The sequence below is a fragment of the Simochromis diagramma genome, unplaced genomic scaffold (genome assembly GCF_900408965.1).
Source record: "Simochromis diagramma unplaced genomic scaffold, fSimDia1.1 OVJJ01000343.1, whole genome shotgun sequence".
NCBI classification, from domain to species: domain Eukaryota; kingdom Metazoa; phylum Chordata; class Actinopteri; order Cichliformes; family Cichlidae; genus Simochromis; species Simochromis diagramma.
In genome coordinates, this window is record NW_024386831.1 from 3,227,640 (window position 1) to 3,247,431 (window position 19,792).

Genomic DNA, 19,792 nt, shown 5'->3' on the forward strand with positions numbered 1-19,792 from the left:
ATAAATTTAGAAAAGAAGTTTTAGGATACACACAAGCCAATTTCATAAATGTCCTTGATAAAATAGCCATTTAGACTGTAATGGAGCAGTACGATGACTGATGCGCGCACGAGAACAGACAAGAATACAGATCAAGGAAGGCTTACACTTCAGCACGCATACCTCTGCAGACGCCTGGGTGAAGCATGTGATGGTGGCAGGTAACCCAGATGCTACACAGAAAGCAGAATGATGTTATAGTTTGTTAAATGGAAATATTCAGTGTCTTTTGCATATTTGAGACACGCAAATGATAAGAATTTAAATATGTATTTATGTTCTTCTGTGGTGAGCTGAATCTAACCTTTAAGTGAAAAGGCTGTATATGTCAATGAACATTTCTGAATTCATTTCACCTGCTTTGGTGCAAATCAAAGTGACAACAGGTGCACTCGAGAGGCAACAAGATGACCCCAGAAAAGGAGCAACACCTGGAAAACTGCTCCTGTGGGTTCTTCTCCAGCCCTGAGACAGAGACTTAATCCCCAAAGTGATGATGAAATCAGTCCGATTGACAGACGTGAGTTGGGTAGTATAATTTATTTAACTGAGTAAATAGCACTGGGACATTTGTGTTTTTGACACTGAAAAAGGAAACAGTATTGGGATGATGTTCTTGTGTAAAAGACAGTTTTAAGATGCTAAAAGTACCGTGTAAAGGTTTCTTAGTTCAGTTAGGAACACTTTAGTCTAAAGTCACGTTAATTTATTTGTCACAATGAATTGAATTGTTCAAGTTCAAAGATTAGTTGCATAGTTACATTTATTCCAACATAAAAATGTATCTAAGATATGTACATACCTACACATTACAGAGTAAACAAATGAAATAATTAAGAGCCCGATTTAATCCTGAGTCAGCACAATTAAAGTTTCACAGTTTCTCATGTTTACGGCACAAAAACCAAAAGATTTCCCAACTTAACTCAGATTGTGAACTCCCTCTCTGTAATCGAGCTGGGTCGTGAACTCAGTTACTGCATTTTGCCAAATTACTCCGGGTCTATACTGACTCCCCGTCAGGTCTAAGCATCAGTGAGGTTAGGAACTCTAACAGTAGACTAACACTGAATGTGTTAGTCTACTGTTAGAGTTCACCATTAAATATAAATGTAGAAACAGTCTAGAGTTAGTAGAACCAAGTTTAAAAAAAAAAAATTCTAAAAAAAAAAGTCACACAAATGTTCTGATTCAACACTGCAGCAGAATTCACCTGTAAGTGCTTTATATTTAATTCAGCTGCTGGCCTTTCACTCATCTTAAACATCGATTGACTAATTAACTTACACCTCTGGTATAAAAACTATGGACGGAACCACAGGGCACTTCACCCTTTGGTTTGTAAAATCCTTTTATCCTCTTTTCTGACGCTAATAATGATTATTATTTATTATTTATAAAATGCATTTAATGTTTTACTCAGTATGACCAAAAACTAGGTCATAAAGCCAGCAAAATATTATAGTCGCCCCCTGCTGGCCATTGAAAAGAATGCAGGTTTTTGTGTCGACTTCGCTTTTCAGGCTTCAAAGCTGGGCCCATCAAGCGTTACACCAAAGTCCAGCTATTCCAGATTAGCCAGAGACTGTGAGGTGTTGGCAAGTTAATATTAACCCCATTAGAACCCCAACATCATTGCATCAAAACACTTTTTCTAAGTTACTAATTGTAACCACTAGATTTCTATTTTTAATTTTTATTATAGATTCCAACTTTGACTACTCCCTGATTTGGGACCTCCCGCCCTTCTTGAATATAAAAGGAAAGCCTGACATGGATACAGCAGCATTAAGAGCCAGATGCGACATCAATTGAACCATACAAGGGATTAAAAAGCAGAGCTAGGCTTGTTGTGGTTTGCAAAGCAGCTTGCAGCTACTGTGCTAAAGCTAAGTACCCTAAATACTATTTCAGATTAATAGTTGATTGTGACCTTGCGCTGACATCATGGCCTACCATAGCTAACAGTAGGGTTAATCAATGTTAAAATCCATTGCTATTTTACTGCATTTGCTCTTCTTGAAGGTTGGTGATCATAATGTGACTTTCAGTTTCATCTGTGGGCCAAAATATTGATAAAAAATCCCCTCTCTGGAATGCAGAACACAGATTACAGTCCTTAAACCCTCCAGTCTGTACCTTTAATTTTAACTGAAGCTCTGGGGTATTTAAGATTCTATATTATATTTTAACATTATCACTGGAGGTAAATGTCCTTTCGAGACACCCTGTGCTATGTTTTTTGTGTACTCAATAAACACAGCACAGGGTGTCTGCTCACTGAATACTTGTTACTGCATCCATGGATAAAGCAGTTTCTCCCACTGACTCGCACAACAGGCTATATTTCCGACTCTGATGGTACATTTCTATTCTTGAGCTCCAAGATTTGCTCTTCAGTCCCTATGATGGGCGCCTGAGTATCCGTGCCCAGTCCCGAGTCATCTTGCGACTGAAATGTCGTAAAGGATGAAGGTGTTTCCTCTTTGGCGACGGTGGTGCGACTCGACCTATTTCGACGCAGTGACTTCAGCAGCAGGGGGCGTTGAAGGGATTGCATGGGGGCAGCCCTGAACTGCACGGTGGACTGATTTTTATGCACGATGGTAAGGTGACACCGCAGAACCTGCATGAATACGTCCCTGAACTGCCGCGAGGACAGGTTGTAGAGGAAAGGGTTGAGGACAGAGCTGAGGTAGAAGAAGGTGTCGGCCACGGGGTGGAGGATGACGTAGCTCCGGAAGTAGGTAATGGTCCAGTTGGATTTGGGCATAGCGGCCATCATAAGACGGCGAATCTGGTTGGGAAGCCAGCATACCATCAAGGATCCAACAATGAGAACTAAAGAAAAACACAAAAAGAATAAATATAAGAGAAGTGATGACTTTTTTAAAACTCTCGTGTCTGTCAATATCATATAATAATTTTAAAAAGACAGGAAACAAGACAAAACATTTAATATGCTACATGTTTGTTAAAAAGAAAATATGTTTAATCAAACTTACTCAAAGGAAGGGTGACGAGCTAAAACACCACCTTTATTCTTTAAACAGCTATGTTCTTGATATTTTGACTTCATTCATAACAGTTTTTCACCTTTATTCCCAAAAAAGTATTTCAACTTTACCCTTGAAATGTAATACCGGTATAATGTTGATAATGATAAGAAAATGAAATATCGCGATAGAATATGGGGAAAAAGCGCACGTGCAGTGCCTTTGTTTTTATACGCACATGGAGGAAAAAGCGTGCCGGAGACGGGGAATGAGAAGGGCGAAAGCGGATTGTTGAATGAAACGGATGAACCAGAATTTTTTCAGGTGTCAAGCCTCCACCTATTGGCCAGTTCGAAGTTGATTGGCATGTGTCTATTGGCTGGTCTGGGCCCAGTTGGCCAATCACACGCCGAGGATCACTACAAATGAGCAGCTCCCTGGCCAGCTGGTGGCTGCTGGCTTCTGCTATGACAAACATTTGCGAACAGGTGTCTTTATATTATGTGTGGTGGGAGGCTGGACAGGTAAGCTGGGGTACCCTATACACTGATTGCAGGCGTTAAACTGTTAGACACACTAGGGTATGCGGTTGATGCCACTTTTGTATGTTTTCACTGACCTTTTGTCGAGCAGCTAGCTAGGCCTTTTGTTTTGCATTTTTGTTTTAGTTAGGCCCTGGGAGCTCTCGACCTCTTTTTGTTTTATTACTTTCTTTGATTTGGTTCAACTGCCCAGTCCTCCTCCCCCACCTTTTTTCTTATAGATTCCACTAAATCCTGCCTGATTCTTAACTGTCCTGTTGTCATCCTCCTCCATTGATTGTGGTTGTCCGGTGTTGCTGTCTCCTTCCTGCCTTTGCCACCACCATGGTGGGGGGGACGTAACATGCACAAATCAATCCACAGACCTCATGGGAGGTTTCCTGTTTTAAGTTACAATCCATTCACATGTCAGCAATACAATGGTATTTAATAAATGTAAAAATATACAGAGAGCACATTTAAGTGAAATATCTGAATATACCACTGCAATTACTCACACTTCATCATTCATGTCTGAGTCATGCCCTGAACTCTCTGAAAGGACAAACACACCCTCGGTCTCTCTTCTGCTGTTTATCCGTCTCCCTGCAGTGTTTTTAATGGGGATTAAGCTGCGACCAAACAGCCTTTCTGCATTCACAAAATTATCTGATGTGAGACAAATGCTTCCTGCTGAGGAGCACAAACATAAACACATTCATGTATAACAGCATGTCCAAAGACGCTGGGTGGGGGAATCATCCATCCTGATATTATTAAGAGATGAAAAGAGAGAATAAAAAACTGAAAAATCAGTCTGTGTTTCTCACATGCAGACTAAGTGCACTCATTAGTGTTTGTTTATAAAGGTTCAGGTTCAGTTTAATGCTAATCTCAAGTGTCAGTGAGCTTTGATCCCTTGCAGCCTGTCTTAAGGTTTGCCAGTGATGTTAGAGACTTTATAAAGAGATGTCAATAGTTCAAAATAAAGACATCAAGGGCATTGCCTCAGAAAACCTGACAGAAATTTGGGAATTCTGGCAGCCTGAAATGCATTTTAATGGGCTTTTTGGGCTGAAGTTCCTCTGTTTCATATCCCATCTTATCTTAGACTAAAAACATGAGCGCCTGAAGCATGTGTCGTGTTTTGTTTTGTTTTTTTTTAAAAAGCTGCATTAACTTATCTGTCACATTTACAAGCCAAAAAAGTGAAAGTGAATATATGTTGTTTGTTGTTTTTATAGCCTAGCCTCAATGTATGGCAATGTCAGTCTTACAGACGCCAAGGTTTAATGGACCAAATCGACAAACTAAAAGTAGTATGAAAAGACATTTTACTTCACTAAAACTTTTACTTTTTTTTTTAAACAACAGTAACTAAGATTGCATTTTGAACTCAGAAAAGTACATTTTAATTTCAAAATGACCAAATTGGTTATTGCAACCAGCTTAGGGAGGCCCCGATGGGTGGGTCAGCCCCTTTCAAATCATAATGTTTATGTTTTAACATCTATAATGAACTTCTGAAAAACATGCCCATATTTTAATAATTAACACAATTAACAGAACAAAATAATCAACACAAACTGGAAATGTTTGCGTTGCATTTTTCGGTTGGGGCACACACTTCAGTTTCACTACAGCGCAGAGAACAGCTGGACAGAGTTTGTTACGTCCATTCAAACTATGACCGCAGTAATATGCTAGCGACCAAAGCTAGGGGAATGCACATTTTTCCCTAGTGACAGATGCTGACCAGGGGATCATTTAGCCATCAACCTCTCACAGCAGCTCCAGGAGTATTCACTTTTCCCTTGCAACCGGTGGTTGGTCATTGACTAGTTTTGAGGCCATGACCACCATGTTTATCAGGTCGTTAAGCAGTGATCGTCTGTCAAGAACATGGGTGCATGCTAACACTGAAGTACCTATAACTGATGCTCTACGAGGCTCATTCGTAGACATAAAATGTCCACATATATATATTTACCTTCAACCTGGAATGAAACTTTACCTTCTTTGGATGTGGGTCAGATCCCTGCTAAGCTGAATGACTGAACTGAACTTTTCGGTTGTGTCTGCTGTTGGCGATTTTATCCTGTGTTTTAAAAAATGCAGCTTGCTAATCAAATATATCCAAATATGGTCACTTCTACCTTCTACAAAAACGTTAAGGCTTCAAAATACAGAATCCAGATGTCCGCCTTTAATAAACAGTTTGCTGTCTGTTTTTGCTGACCCCATCAGATGCATGCGTCTTATTTTCCAGACACAGACACTAATTTTTCATGACGCCCTGCAGCTTCATGTCGGGTCTCGCCATGTACAAACACAGCTTCGCTGCAGGACCTGAGGCTGGTCCACCTGCCTGCTGATGGGATTTGGAGTTTGCTCTCTGTTAGGAAGGATCAACCCCAGAGCCACGCATGCTGTTGCCTAGCAGGGTCACTGGTCTCATAAAAACAGGTTTGTTTGTGGGCAGGCTTTTAAACAACGCAAACAAGAGGTGATGAAGAAATCTGAGTGGAAAGCAGCACTCTGCATCATGTTTGTCGTCAGCCAAACACTTTGTGGTCTGCAGGGATTCCTCTCAGAACAATCATCAAGTTTGAAGAAAACAAGCTACAGACAGCATCAGCCCCCAAGTTAAATTCTTTTAATGCTTCAAGATAAAAGGAGGCAAAAGAGAGAAAACACTCACATGTATGGTATTGTTCATTAAGGCCAGCTGTACCGTGACCAGTCTGAATCAATACCAAGAGATGTCACCGGTAATAACTCTAGTTCTGATCACTTTCAAAGAGGAATTCAAATCAAGGTTTGTGAAGACAGTAAAGACAGAGGGTTCATCTGAGTGAAAGTACAAAGAGGAAGAAAGTGAGATGAAGACAAGTCAGAAGAAAGGAACACTGCTGGAATACAAAAATAAATGAGCAGGCAGAGGTGACGGACACAGATAAAAACAACTTTAGAGATTCATGTTGCTCTGAGTCATTTCTCCTTGACACTTTGGTAGATAATTAGACCCTCTCAGGTAATTTAAAGTGTCTTTTTATTAAAAATATCTGGAAATATATTCTCTTTATGACCTTCTCCAGATTCCAAAAACAATTTGGTCAGCTGGCCAAAGCAATTTATTTAATAAGTGACAACACTGTCATCTTCACCTTCAGAGCGCACTGAGAAAAAGGTTTGCAGTCAAGTGTGAAGGGAGGCAGAAAGAGAATTCAAGTCTGATTTTATGGTATTATGTTAAAAAATGGTGGATTAATCTAGTTGAAGCTGGACCTTGAGAACCGAAGGAGCATCCAATTGATTAATGGGTTGATGAGGTCATAACAGTAACTGCAGGTGTTGTACTAGAAAGCTGAAGTCAAAAGTGAGGGTTTACCAATGATCTATGTTTCAACTCTCAGTCCCTGAGGGTTTGGGCTCTGGGATTTCTGGATTTGATCCCTAGTTTTGTTCCGCAGATTTACTCTCTGAATTTGGTCCCTAGTTTTGGTCCCTGTGATTTCTGGGTTTAGTCTTTGGTTTTGAGCAATGTGTTTGGTCCCTGCAGTCTATAGGCTTGGTCTCTAAGGTTGGTCCCTGTGGTCTCTGGGTTTGATCCCTGTGTGTGATCTCTGGTTTTGACTTTTTATTGAGTTCAAGTCCAGAAACAAACCAAAGTTCTTGCTAAATCCAGCTAGACCATCAATAGGAGCACTAGCAATAAGCAGATGACCAGAAGATTAAAATGAATGACAAAAGCACAAGAAAGGAAATACTTTGTCAGGTTTGCAAGATAATCAGAGATTTTCAGGTTGAATATTTTTTGAAGATGATTTTCAAATGTCAGTGAACAAAAAAGCAGAGTTATAATTGATGACAGTCTACTGCAAAAAATGAAGTCTTGTGTGCTGCAAATCTCCAGATCCTCCTAGTGTGGGAGGATGATGCATTTTTGAGCTCTGGCATTTCAAAAGTCTGCAGAGGGGAGGAACTGTCATTAAAGGCTGAAGATCTGATCTAATGTTGAATCCTGACATATTTTTATTTTCAGATATTAAAACAACTTTCTAATGGAAAACTGAAAAACTCATATTTGCAGCACCCACCTCCCTGTGTTGTCTCAAAAAGAACAACAAAAAGAACAACATCTAACTAACTGTAGGCAGCACAGAGAAGATCAGAGACGCCACTGTGTACTTTCACAATGAAACAGTTGAATAAACAACAATTCTCCAATTCAGTTTCATTTATTTAGCTTCTCCTATTTCTTCTTTTGCTGGAAGACAGTGTGATTTCACAGCGTTGATAAAGAATTTAACTTGACTTTGACAAATACGGTTAAAGACAGTAGTTACCTGATGCTTAAAAAGTCCACGGTTGTATGTCAGGTCTGAGACTAGAACTAGAGATGAAACAAGGATCCAGGCTTATTGTAAAGCAGGGAGTCGTGTCCATCAGCAGTAATGGATTTTTAAATTTTTCAGCACTTTGTGTTATTTTTCTGTTCAGTGTGAGACCCCTTTTATAAGTCAGTCTGAAACTCAGAGGAAAAATGTTGCCCATCCCAGCCACTGATGATTTCCACCAATCTGACATTTGTTTTGGATGAAAAATCCAATTTTATTCAGGACTAACGGTTAAAGCACATAAAACCATACACATTTATAAATCTAAGCAGCTGGATGTGGATGCACTCCAAGTGTGTTCATGTTGGAGACTTGCAGTGCCGGTTCTCCTGCCAGGAACTGCCCGGGGCCACGAACCCTGTGGGGCTCCCAAAGCCTCAGGTTCAAATCTCCAGGATTGTCAGTCTGGCTTTTAATTGCTTGTTTCTTTTGGCACTTTATAACCAAACCTAGCAGGTTTGGGCTTTTTTTTTTTTGACTGAATATTACCAATGCTGCTGAGGATTGACTATTTCAGCTCTAACTGGGATAAGTGCACACATTTCTCATAATATGCGTCTCCAGTGGGTCCTTCCAGTCCTGCTCCACTAACAGTGGGACATCATAGCTTTAAAAAAATGCCACTTTCCTACACTTAAATTGATGAAGACCTGCCATCCTTTATCCCACCAGCCTTAAATGATCCTAACTGTTCAAATGAAGGCACTATAGATATCACACACTCCACTGATTCAATTTCAGTAAAACCTGGAGGGATGATACATCGAGGCAAATTTTTTTTGTACTTTAAAACCTGCAAAGTTCATATTTCCAATATGTTGCATTAAAAATGTAACGATGCAGCAGGTTACGGATTGGATGCATCATCGAATCCTGGCAGCAGATCATGAAGTGGCCGTATCTCTCTTTCTTTAAAGGTGTTTTTTCCCCCTATAGATCTACCTATCACGTTGGCTCGCTGATCACAGCCGAGACGTTCACCTGGCAATATGCCCCTGAGTCAGAACAGATCAGTAATGCCCCTGCAGAGGAGTTAGGATGCAGCTGAACATGTGATTGCATAAGCCTTCCTTCATGTCATTGATAAATCTTTATTGTTTTAATGTCACTCTCTTCACGCTGAATGCACCTTCCTCAAAAACTCCAATCTCAGCTGATGCCCTCATCAGTGATGTTCCCGAACTTGTTGACATTAAACACCCACACACACACTCACTGTCTCTCTGCCAGGCAAAATATAACTGCCTGCTAATTAGCAGGCAATTAAAGGAGATTATTGGAACAATTAATTGTCTGTCTTTTTGTTGTAATTGGAGTGTGTTTGATTGAGCTTCCCAGTTCCTCTGTGCATCTCACAGCAGGAGAAAAGGGGGCGAGCCGAGTCTCTGCCTGGCGTAAGTATGATTTACACTTTTAATAAGAGCTAAAAAAAGAGAAAGAAATCAGACCGACCGCTGCTTCATTTACATGGAAAATCTTCCCCTTTCAGACCTCGGATGGGTTTTTCTGTGTAGCTCATACAGGAAATACTGTGGTTTACACACTCGCCTAACAAGTAAAAGGTCCATGGGAGGACACACAAATCCCTTTGGGAGTGTGTCATTAAACTAGCCCCATTGAATAAGGTGAATAAGGTGAAGAGAATTAGCTTTTTGGGATTTCCTTACCTGCATGATTGAGCCAGCATCAAGACATGTCGTAAACCTGGATTTTTTTTTTTAACTGACCAGCAGGGGGCGCCTGTAAAAAGACTCTTGGCTGCATTAGTCTTCAGGAGAATAATTTGTTTATTGATTTATCGGTTCCAGGAGATGGCTGCCCCTCCCTGAGTCTGGTTCTGCAGGAGGTTTCTTCCTGTTAAAAGAGAGTTTTTCCTCCTCGCTGTCACCAAGTGCTTGCTCATACGGAGTCATCTGATTGTTGGCGTTTTCTCTGTATCATTGTAGGGTCTTAAACTTACAATATAAAGCACCTTGAGTGATCTATAGTTCTGATTTGGATCTATATAAATACAATTGAACTGAATTGGCTTGAATTTATTGATTTGTTTGTGGCCTTTTTAAAAATATTGCTGATTACTCTTTTATTCAGTAAAACCGGAAAAGTTTTACAAAATTTTACAGTTCATCAGATAACTGAATGATCCCAAGTTTACTGATTAGCTACACCGAGAGGCTTCATAACAGTTAGACAGCTGCAACCCACAGCTGAAAAACGCAGCTTACTAATCTGCTAATATGGTCACTTCTGGCTTCAAAATCCAATAGGTGACGCAATGCTGTAGCCCGTAACTTTATCAGTAACTCGGCGGAAGGGGAGGGAAGGCCTGAACAGTAACTCAACCTGAACTGAATAGTAATTAATTTGTTTTTAATAATTAACTAATTATTAAAAACAAATCTTTTACAATAGTCTCATTGGTGTTATAAATGCTGTTTTAGATTTTAGATGCAACAAACCACTACAACATCCCAGTGAATCAGTGAGAGTATCAGGACTGGGTCACACCTGAGTCCGTCTGATAATCAGATGAATATTCAGCACGGGGAGAAACTCTGAAACTCATTTTAAAACTTTTGCAACTGATTTGACTCTTTTAGAAATCCCAGAAGCGCCACACTGGCTGCATAAAGCTGCACACGGATGCTCAGCGAGCCGCTTATAAACACAAAATTTCTCCCATAACTCGGGGGGGGGGGGGGACTTTCTCAAATAGAGGGCATCGCCACATCGCCGGCGCCCTTCATTTCCATGATTGGAAACAGCTCAAAGACAAGAGCTGAATAATCGAGAGAAGTGAAGTCTTTCACCAGTATTTGTTGATAAACACCTGATTGATGACTGGATCTCACCGGTGACGACGGTCCTGATTGCTTACTGATTTAAAGCTTATGTCAAATCTATACAATTACCCAACTGAAGAGTGCTAATGAAGGAGAAGATGAGCGTGGAGTGAAATTATTCAGATCTGCTTGATGAGGGTAAAAGTTAACGAATGAGCTTATTCACTTGTTTGATTATGCAGCTGATTTCACTTTCAGGAGCTGTTTGTGGTGTGATATGAACATCAATGGAGGAGCTTATATATGACTTACATTTTCATATTGTATATGAAGGAAATGATTATCAGAAAACAGATCTTTCTTTTCCTCCATGTTTTCTGTCTGTTTCCTCTTTTTCCCTTGCTTTGCCTCCAAATCTTCCCTTTCCTCTGTGTCTTCCTCCTTGGTTTTACTTTCTTTTGCTTCTTATTTTACTTGCTTGACCTCCATGTTTTCCTTCTGTGTTTTATTTTGCTTTTCTTCTTTTGTTTCTATTGTTTAGCTCCTTATTATTCCTTGTGTTTCCTCCATATTTTCCATTGTTCTTGCCCGTTTCCTCTTGGTTTCCTCCTTGATTCCCTTGTTGTTGCTTATTCTTTTTCTTGCTTTTCCCATTTTATCTGTTAGGCTTTGTTGATTTTGGATCATTTAGTATATAGTTTATGGCACTAGTTCCCTTTCCCTTTATTTGAAGGGACTGGTGATAAAAGGAGAAAATTTCTAGTATAAAACTTGATATTTAATTAAACAGCCACAATTTTAATCATTTAGTATGTTTCAAACACACATCGCATGAAAAACTGCACATTTAATGACTTCATATTAGAGTGACTTCAATCTAACCACAAACCACTGCTGAAGCAAAAGAAAATGAAACTGACGTGAGAAAATAATCCTGCAGCTGTCTCATTGATCTGGTTAGATTTCTCCTCAGACGCTGGATGAAGTCGGTCCTGTGGATAATAAGCCTAAGAAACCTGTGATGAAGGCAAACATCATCAAAGTCTGCGACGCTGAGAACAAATTTCCCTTGAACCCAGAGACTATCAGACACAAGCACAGTGGACGATTTCCTCCCACAGAGAGAATAAAGAGAGTTTTTGTAGATTGGAAATTTGGGCTTATTAGCTGCATAATAATGAGATTCTGGGATGCCAGATGGGCGAGTTTAACCAGCAGGCCAGCTCAGATAGTGCCAGGTAGATATGAGCCATTAAAAAACATCCTTAATTGCAAATATGCAAACATTAGTCAAGATTTTGTGGACTAAATTGTGTTTCCTTCACAGCAAACATCCTTCTGAGAAGTAGAAGGTTAATTTAAACCAAGAACAGTGATTGCAAATAGTTTTCACAAAAGGGCAATTAAGGCTGTTTCTGCACAGCGCTGAATTCATTAAATGTTATCCATGAAAAGCAGCTCACGCTGCAAAGATCTAACGGCAGTTATGAGTCTGTCAGGCACAAACACAACGATCCTTCCTCAATCAGCCACAAGAGGAAAGCCACAAAGAATCAATCTGACGGCTAACAGGAGATCCTGCGTTATTAAACCACCTGAAACACTGAAATCAGTCACGCAGGAGTGTTATTCATAAAGGAGCTAATCACCTCAGAGCACATTTACTCAGCCAGGCACCAGAGAGTCGTGTTTGTCACCCTGATAAAAAATATGCACATGTCAATATATAAATACAACCGTGTGTGTTAGGGACAAAGAAGGAAAGAACATAAAAATATATAGAAAAGAAAAGGAGGGAAGGAAAAAGAAGACAGGAAGAAAAGGGAAGAAAGAAGCTAGAAGGAATGGATGGAGGAATGAAAGGAAGGGAGGAAAAAGGAAAATGCTGAAAGGAGGTAAGAAGGAAAAGAAAGGGGGAAGAAAAAACAAAGGAGTGAGGAAATATACAAGTGATGAAGGAAAAACAGGAAAGGAAAAAGAACGGAAGAAAAAGAAGGAAAAGAACAGGAAAAAGGAGAGGAAAGTTGGGAAGGAGGTAAAAAAAGAAAATAAAAAGAAGAAGAAAGTGGGATCAAAGGAGGGAGAAAAAGATGGGAAGAACAATATAAAGGCAAGGAGTGAGTGAAGTTGGAGACCGAAGGAAAGAGGAAAGGAGGAATGCAAGGAAAGGACAGAAGAAAAGATGAAAGGAAATATTCAAGGAAGAAATGAAAAGAGGAAGAAAGAAAAAGGAAAGATGGGCAAGAGAACAAAGAAAGAAAGGGAAAGGGGAGATGAAAGAAAGGAAAGAAGGACAGAGGAAGAAAAAAGGAAAGAAGGCACTAAGGAAAGAAAAAGTAGGAAGTAAAGTTTTCATTTTGTCTAATTCAACATTTGGCTGTAATAAATGCCAAAGTTGTGCTAGCCAAACTTCATCTCATTTAATATGCTAACCAATCTACTGAGCCAGCATAAATATGGTCATGCCTGGAAAATAAATAAATAAATAACTAAATAAAAGACTGTAACAGCCAATAAACCACACTGCTTAACGCCCCATTTTTATTAACCGGTCCTTCATATATTTATTTTATAATTACAATTATGAAGAAGGATCCCATAAACATCCATTTTAAATGTGTTTTATATTCACTCTGCTTTCATGTCATGCAGCTGATGCCATTAATAGCGAGAACGAGCATGGAATATGTTTTTCCAGCCCCGTTTTGGTTGCCAGGGAAGTTAAACGCTTGTAAAACAGCTGCTGCTGGTGGTTTTGTAATCTCCCAATTAATCATTTCATGGATGCAGATGATGTTCTGCCTGTTAAAACGGCTCCACCACAGCTGTTGGGTCTAAGCTCCCAGCGCAAAGCTGCCTCTGACATAAGAATTACTGCTGAACAACGTCAAGTTAATCAGACGTGAAGAGAGTTCATAAATGGTTTAGACGGTTCTCAGGTTAAATATCTTGATCTTGGTTAACAATGCCATGAATTAAATTTTAATTATTACACTCTGTATTTTCACTATCAGGTTAACTATCTACAGATTTACAGTATACCTGCACAGCACCGGTGATCAGCATACAGAAAAAGATTTGATGATAATATGTACTAGCATTTATAGCAATACTAATCCTAAATTCTTAATAAATGCTCCCAGATGTTTAAAGGATGCGATCTGATGAAGAATACATAGAACAAACTACACGCAGAATAAATCAAGATCAAGATACACCTTTAGTAGATAAATGGTATCAATTTAAAAGTCCTATATGTCACTTTGTTCTGGAGTTATTGCATTCACAAGCTTGGGTGTTCATCTCGCCCCCTCGACTGAGTGACTGCAGCACCCCATCAGCCTTTTACGGCTAAGGGGTAAAAATTAACTTGGGAAAAATTGATAACTAAGACTAAAAAAAGTTTAACTCATTTGAAGTCATAACGAGTAACAAGTTCTAGACTTGGAGTCAGGACCCAGACCACAACAGTCAGCTCTATTTAAAAGGTTTATTTTATAGGTGTGAAGTATTTGGAGTTGGTAAGAACTTCAGTTGAGTATTTGTCTGGGAACTTCATGGAAACTGGAATGACTTGAGTATGAAAGCACTTTTTCAATTTCATAAATACCAATAAATCTAGGAGACAACTTTTTGGAGAAGCATTTCAATGGAACATCTTTGCAAGATAGCTAAAATTTCTAACCTGGCATGCAGTAAGGAGCTGGGATCCTCCGCCTGTCTACCAGGCACAAGCTTGGACACAAAGAGGTAGGTCGAAGCCTTTACTTGTGACCAGTTTCCAGTTAAGAGTTGATGGCAGGCCAGAATCTTCCAAAGGTAGGGAGTGGGCATGTAGATGTAAACAATAAGCCTGAGTAAATTCGGTGAGGGAGGACAAATGCAGTGGCTGCAGCACAGGCATCCACCAGACCCCCTGGACCACGACAAAGTAAAGACAGCAAAAATACCGACTAGTATTACAGCTATATCACCGAAACACATGAGAAAGATTACTGCGTCTTCCATTAATTTAGTATTTTAATGTGCATAACACAGTTTTATTATGTCGCCTGCAAGTACTGACTAAAAATAAAAAAGATTTGAACCATGAACCGCAGCTGCACCACCTCAGAGCTGAAGTCGGGGAAAATCCTACGACTGCACTCAAGACCAACTCCGGCTAGAAGTACTACTTCAGCTCAGACACTTGCCCAAATCTGATTACTTTCTTTGAATTAATTTAAAAAAGTGCAGCACTGAGAGTGCTTGTAACACCGAACATCCAATCACCACTCTCAACACAGTCCTGCATCAATCTCACTGATGCTGGAGAGGATTTCAGACTGCAGCACATGTTGGTTTTACTCTGATTAAATTGAGGTGTCATAACAATACCTTATTGATTGGATGAGCACAATAACAACACTTCGTCTCCGTATCCTCCGTCATCTAAACAGCTTGAGAAGATTAGCCAACTTTCAGCCTATGCTGCTTTTTGACCATACGTCTATCCAGTTTCTTAACGTCTAATCCAACATAGAGAAAGCAGAAGAGCTCAGGTAACACTTGGCATATCTGACCCTCATTATGCCCCAGGCAGAGGTGAAGAAAACAGCAGGGTTGCATTAGCTAAGCTATCATGTTCGCTCATGTTTACCCGGAAAGGGTTGAGGAGGTGCCTCAAGTGGTTCTTCTTATCTCCTTTACCCATCCCAAGGTGGTTGTTACGAATAATTAGACCCGCAGACAATTGCAAAGTTTAGTTAAGACTCAGTTAAACTCAAGAGATGGTATACTTTATTTTTTCCAGAGATGGGGAAGTTTGAGGTGTCAGCTGGTAAAAATGAGGATAAACACAGCAAACATATAACAAATAACTAAATGGAATCGTGTGTAGTTCAATCAAGTAAAATAAATTATGTATAAAAATAATTCTTTTAATCTAGTAAAGATTTGCCTGAAATCAAAATGAGCACAAGAAAAATAAGTAGAAATTTACATAAAAACATACATTTGATGACTATTTTATTATATTTATATTATATTACTATTTTATTTTATTATATAAGAATACAATATTTCAGTCATGTCTGATGTTTGTTTGTTTGTTTGTTTACACATAAAAGAAAGATTGGTATTCATTTAAATCCTCTGAGGTTTATATTTGATAGTAAACCTTTAAATGTAATGCTGCTAGTGGATCAGTGCTCTTATAACCAGGTACCATCGATGCCATCTTTGAACTTGACTGTTGATCCCTTAATTAATTATTAATATTACAATGCCTTCAGAACCATAAACACACTGAGTCTTGTGTACAGTTTGCCCTCGTGTCTGTTTAATGATTAGATTTTTACCAGCATGATTTATTACACAAGTCCTGCTGGCCATCTGTCACCTGTCCACTGATAAGGTATGGTTGTGGTAATGGTTTTATCCTCATTAACGGTAAAGTGATCTGAACGGGCATTTTTGAATCAATGTCAGAACTTCACTTTTTTTTTTTTAAAGTCAGGTTCAAATAAAAGTGTTGTGTTTCTGGTCAGGTGATTAATGTAAGTATGACATTCAGTCTCCTTTGAGCTCTGTTTGGGTGTCCAATAACTGAGGGAAACGTCACATTATTTAGGATATCCAGTAGCAGTTTTCAGGAGCTATAAAGCTGCTAAAGTTTATTTAGCGGCTACCTGTGGCATGCGGGATGCTCAAAATCATCTTTAAAGCTCATATTTAAAAGTTATCAGTGGAAGCAATCTCCTGTAAAGTCTGGTTATCTTTTGTTATTTTATGTTATCTTATCTTATCTTACCATAGACATTTCTGTCGTGGTCTAAAATAATGTTCAGTTAAAGATTAAAAGTAACTACAACACCTCAAGTATACATATGTAGGCGAGGGGGTAGTATGAAGAGGATAACAAAATTTGTCAGGTGGGAAAAGTTATCACTTCTTGTGCACCAGTGTGACGAAACATCAACAGTTGGAACTGAAAAAAGGAAGTCAGGGTAAAAGGCCTAAATGTCCTGTAGAGGCCGGCTTCCACAGACTCACATGTTAAAATATCCAACTTTACAGCAGAAATAAACATTTTTATGGCCTGCTACAAAGAACAGCTTTCGCCTCTATGGATAGTTTCTCTCTGCAACAAGTGTACACAGGTTGAAGTTTTTTTTTTTTTACATAATCCCTCAGCTTGGATATCGTTAGGACTTCACATCTGCTGATTCAAGGTAATGAAGAAGAAGGATAATTCTACTGATCCCAGAGGGAAATTCATATATTTGACATAGCTAATCAGCTATTTGTATGAGAATCGAATAGCATGATGGCTGTGGGGGTGAATGATTTTCTGCATCTTTCTGTTTTACAACAAAGAGAGAGAAGTCTTCCAGTATGATTCTAGTTTCATAAAGATGTTAAAAAGAAGGTGATCAGAGTTGTTCAGGAACAGAACACTTGCCATCACATGCTGATGGAACATTGGCAACATTTTACTACAGGAGTTGTTGCAGCAGTCTGTCAATTTCTGCACAGTCGTAACTGACAGAATTTTGACAAATTAATTAGAGAATGAAGGACACTGAGAAAAAAAAGAGAGCCCGTGCTTAATCAATGGCCTGTTTGGAGCAGTGGCTGCTACCTCCGTGCAGAGGTTTGCCTTCTCCGGCGCTGATAATTGGCATCTGTCTTGTGTTAGTGACGTAAAAGATTTAATGCGACATGACCATTCAAACAGCAGTCGCTTTCTAAAACATCAGATATGTATCGGATTCAGTACCACATACGAAAGTGACCCAGATGAAAATATCAGATTTGTGCTGTTCAAACTGTCATACCATGATCGGATACGGGACGCCTAGGGTCAAAAAAGTCGGATTTGATGTGGTTTCGCCTGCAGTGTGAACGTAGCCTTAGAGGTGTTCAACATGAGGTAGTTTGTGTAATTCCAGTCACTGAAGGCTTTTACAAGAGCCCTATATATTCACATTCCTATCCATTCCTGATACACGCCACAATGGCATCTAGGTATTTCTAGATGTGCCACGACTCAGATTTGTATTTATTTTATTTTTTTACTTTATTTTTATTTATTTTTAGGAACATTAACATTTACACAGACACAGCAAGGGAAAAAAGGAAACAACTAAGTAGAAAATAAAAAAATAAAAACAATGGCTATGTGAAGTTACTAAAATGTAGTTTTTCCACTTGGAGACACACCGTGCATCTTGCTCGTTTGTATACACCCCCACACCCACATCTGTGTGCATACTCACACACACTTTCAAGTATCTACATTACATACATAATACATATCTACATGTGCATACATGCATACTCATGTATGTATACCCTTTTACACATTTTGTGCATGTCTATACAAGTGTCCATTCAGCATCATAAGGAATTAAGACCAGTCGAGCACCAGAAAATCAGGTTAAGGGAATAATGGTAATAAGAGGGACTGATCCATATGGGCACAGAGAATAGCCACTTTTTGTGCTACTGAAGTTCCTGGGCTTTCATTCAAAATCTGTTTATCGTGAGCACCCACCCATTAAACATAAAAATCATAAATGGCTTCAAGCTCACATTGACGCCTGTGGGCACTATCAGCCACTGAGACAACAGACAAATTTGAGTGTTTTAATGAATGAATATTTCATACGTTAAGGCTGTCTGTGTATTTAAGAGAGGTGAACAATACATTATAATTGTACATAATAATATCACAGATGATAGACTAAATAAATATATTTTACTTAGATGCTTGTTCATTCTTAAGGTCTTATATGTTGAATTGAACTGTATGTCATCTGTTCAAAGGCTCTCCCAGTAAGTTCTGTTCTCCATGCCTGTCTTACTGTACATGATGTTATTAGCACAAACACTTTAAAAGTTACTGTGACTCAAACATAGAAAAATAGATTTTTTTATTTCCCTCACCTAATTTTTAAAAGTATTTTATAGCATATAACACCTTTGAAAATATGCTTCGGTTCACATTTAACTCCAGAAAATCATAAATCAAAATATGGATATTACCTGTCCACAGATTCATGGTGACGTAACTGCTCTTTTAACTGTCTGGTGTCTTTGCTTTGTTTGGTGTTTGTAGACATGGTTTACATGAGTTTTTAGCTGAGATTCAGAGGTTTCTGTGGACACTACTCATGTCAGCACTTATATTTCTGACCTCGTGTTATAATCGATTAAACGTGGTCTCCTCCCTTTTGCCCCCATTTTTGATGTTGTGGGTGCAAATGATCAGGCGTGACATTCTCATAATAAATCAGATAAAATACTGCAAAGAATTAATCCTGCGTTTGTGTGATTGAAATGTGTGTGCAGTGACACTGTTTTAAAGATTTGGCCTAAATAATTCTGGAGTGAATGAGCCTAAACATGATGACCGGACTAGTGACACCATATCACCTGTGACACTCACACACGCACGTATGACTTTGCCAGTTTCAGCTGAAACTATTTCAGTGTTTCAAACCATGTTCCAGAGTTTTTAGTTCACCGTTCATGAGGTTTCAAGAAGAAAATGAAAGACAGATCTGAATGTTTGAAAGTGTTTTGGAAAAACTCTGTAAAGATTAGATGAACAATACTCAAAGGATAAATTCAACTGTTTTATTTTGTTAGATAAGTTGAAAAAAAGTTAAACAAGCAAGTAAATAAAGAAACAAGGTAAAACGAAGTAAGAGCAAAAAGTTAACAAGTAAATAACGAAACAAGGTTAAATGAGGTAAGTTCATAAAAGTTAACAAGTAAATAACGAAACAAGGTTAAATGAGGTAAGAGCAAAAAGTTAACAAGTAAATAAAGGAACAAAACAAAACGAAAAAGAAAACCCCAACAATCCCCTCTGAGCAAGCACTAGGCGACAGTGGGGAGGAAAAACTGCCTTAAAACGGGCAGAAACCTCCGGCAGAACCAGGCTCAGGAGGGGGCAGTCAACTGCCGGGACTGGTTGGGGGGTGAACAGAGGTGGAGCAAGACGAGGCTACATCAGTTGAAGAAGCAGTATTGTCCCTCTACCGGAAAAAGCTGAAGAATCTTTT

General features: G+C 39.0%; 1 protein-coding gene across 1 annotated transcript in view; it reads right to left on the reverse strand.

Moving 5' to 3' along the window:
• Window positions 1-560: 560 nt before the first annotated feature.
• Window positions 561-19,792, reverse strand: part of gpr39 (G protein-coupled receptor 39) — a 39,295-nt gene continuing 20,063 nt past the window's right edge. The window contains exon 2 of the mRNA XM_040027493.1: window positions 561-2,880. Coding sequence (XP_039883427.1) covers window positions 2,381-2,880 — 500 coding nt within the window. The 3' untranslated portion in view covers window positions 561-2,380. The remainder of the gene's footprint in view (window positions 2,881-19,792) is intronic.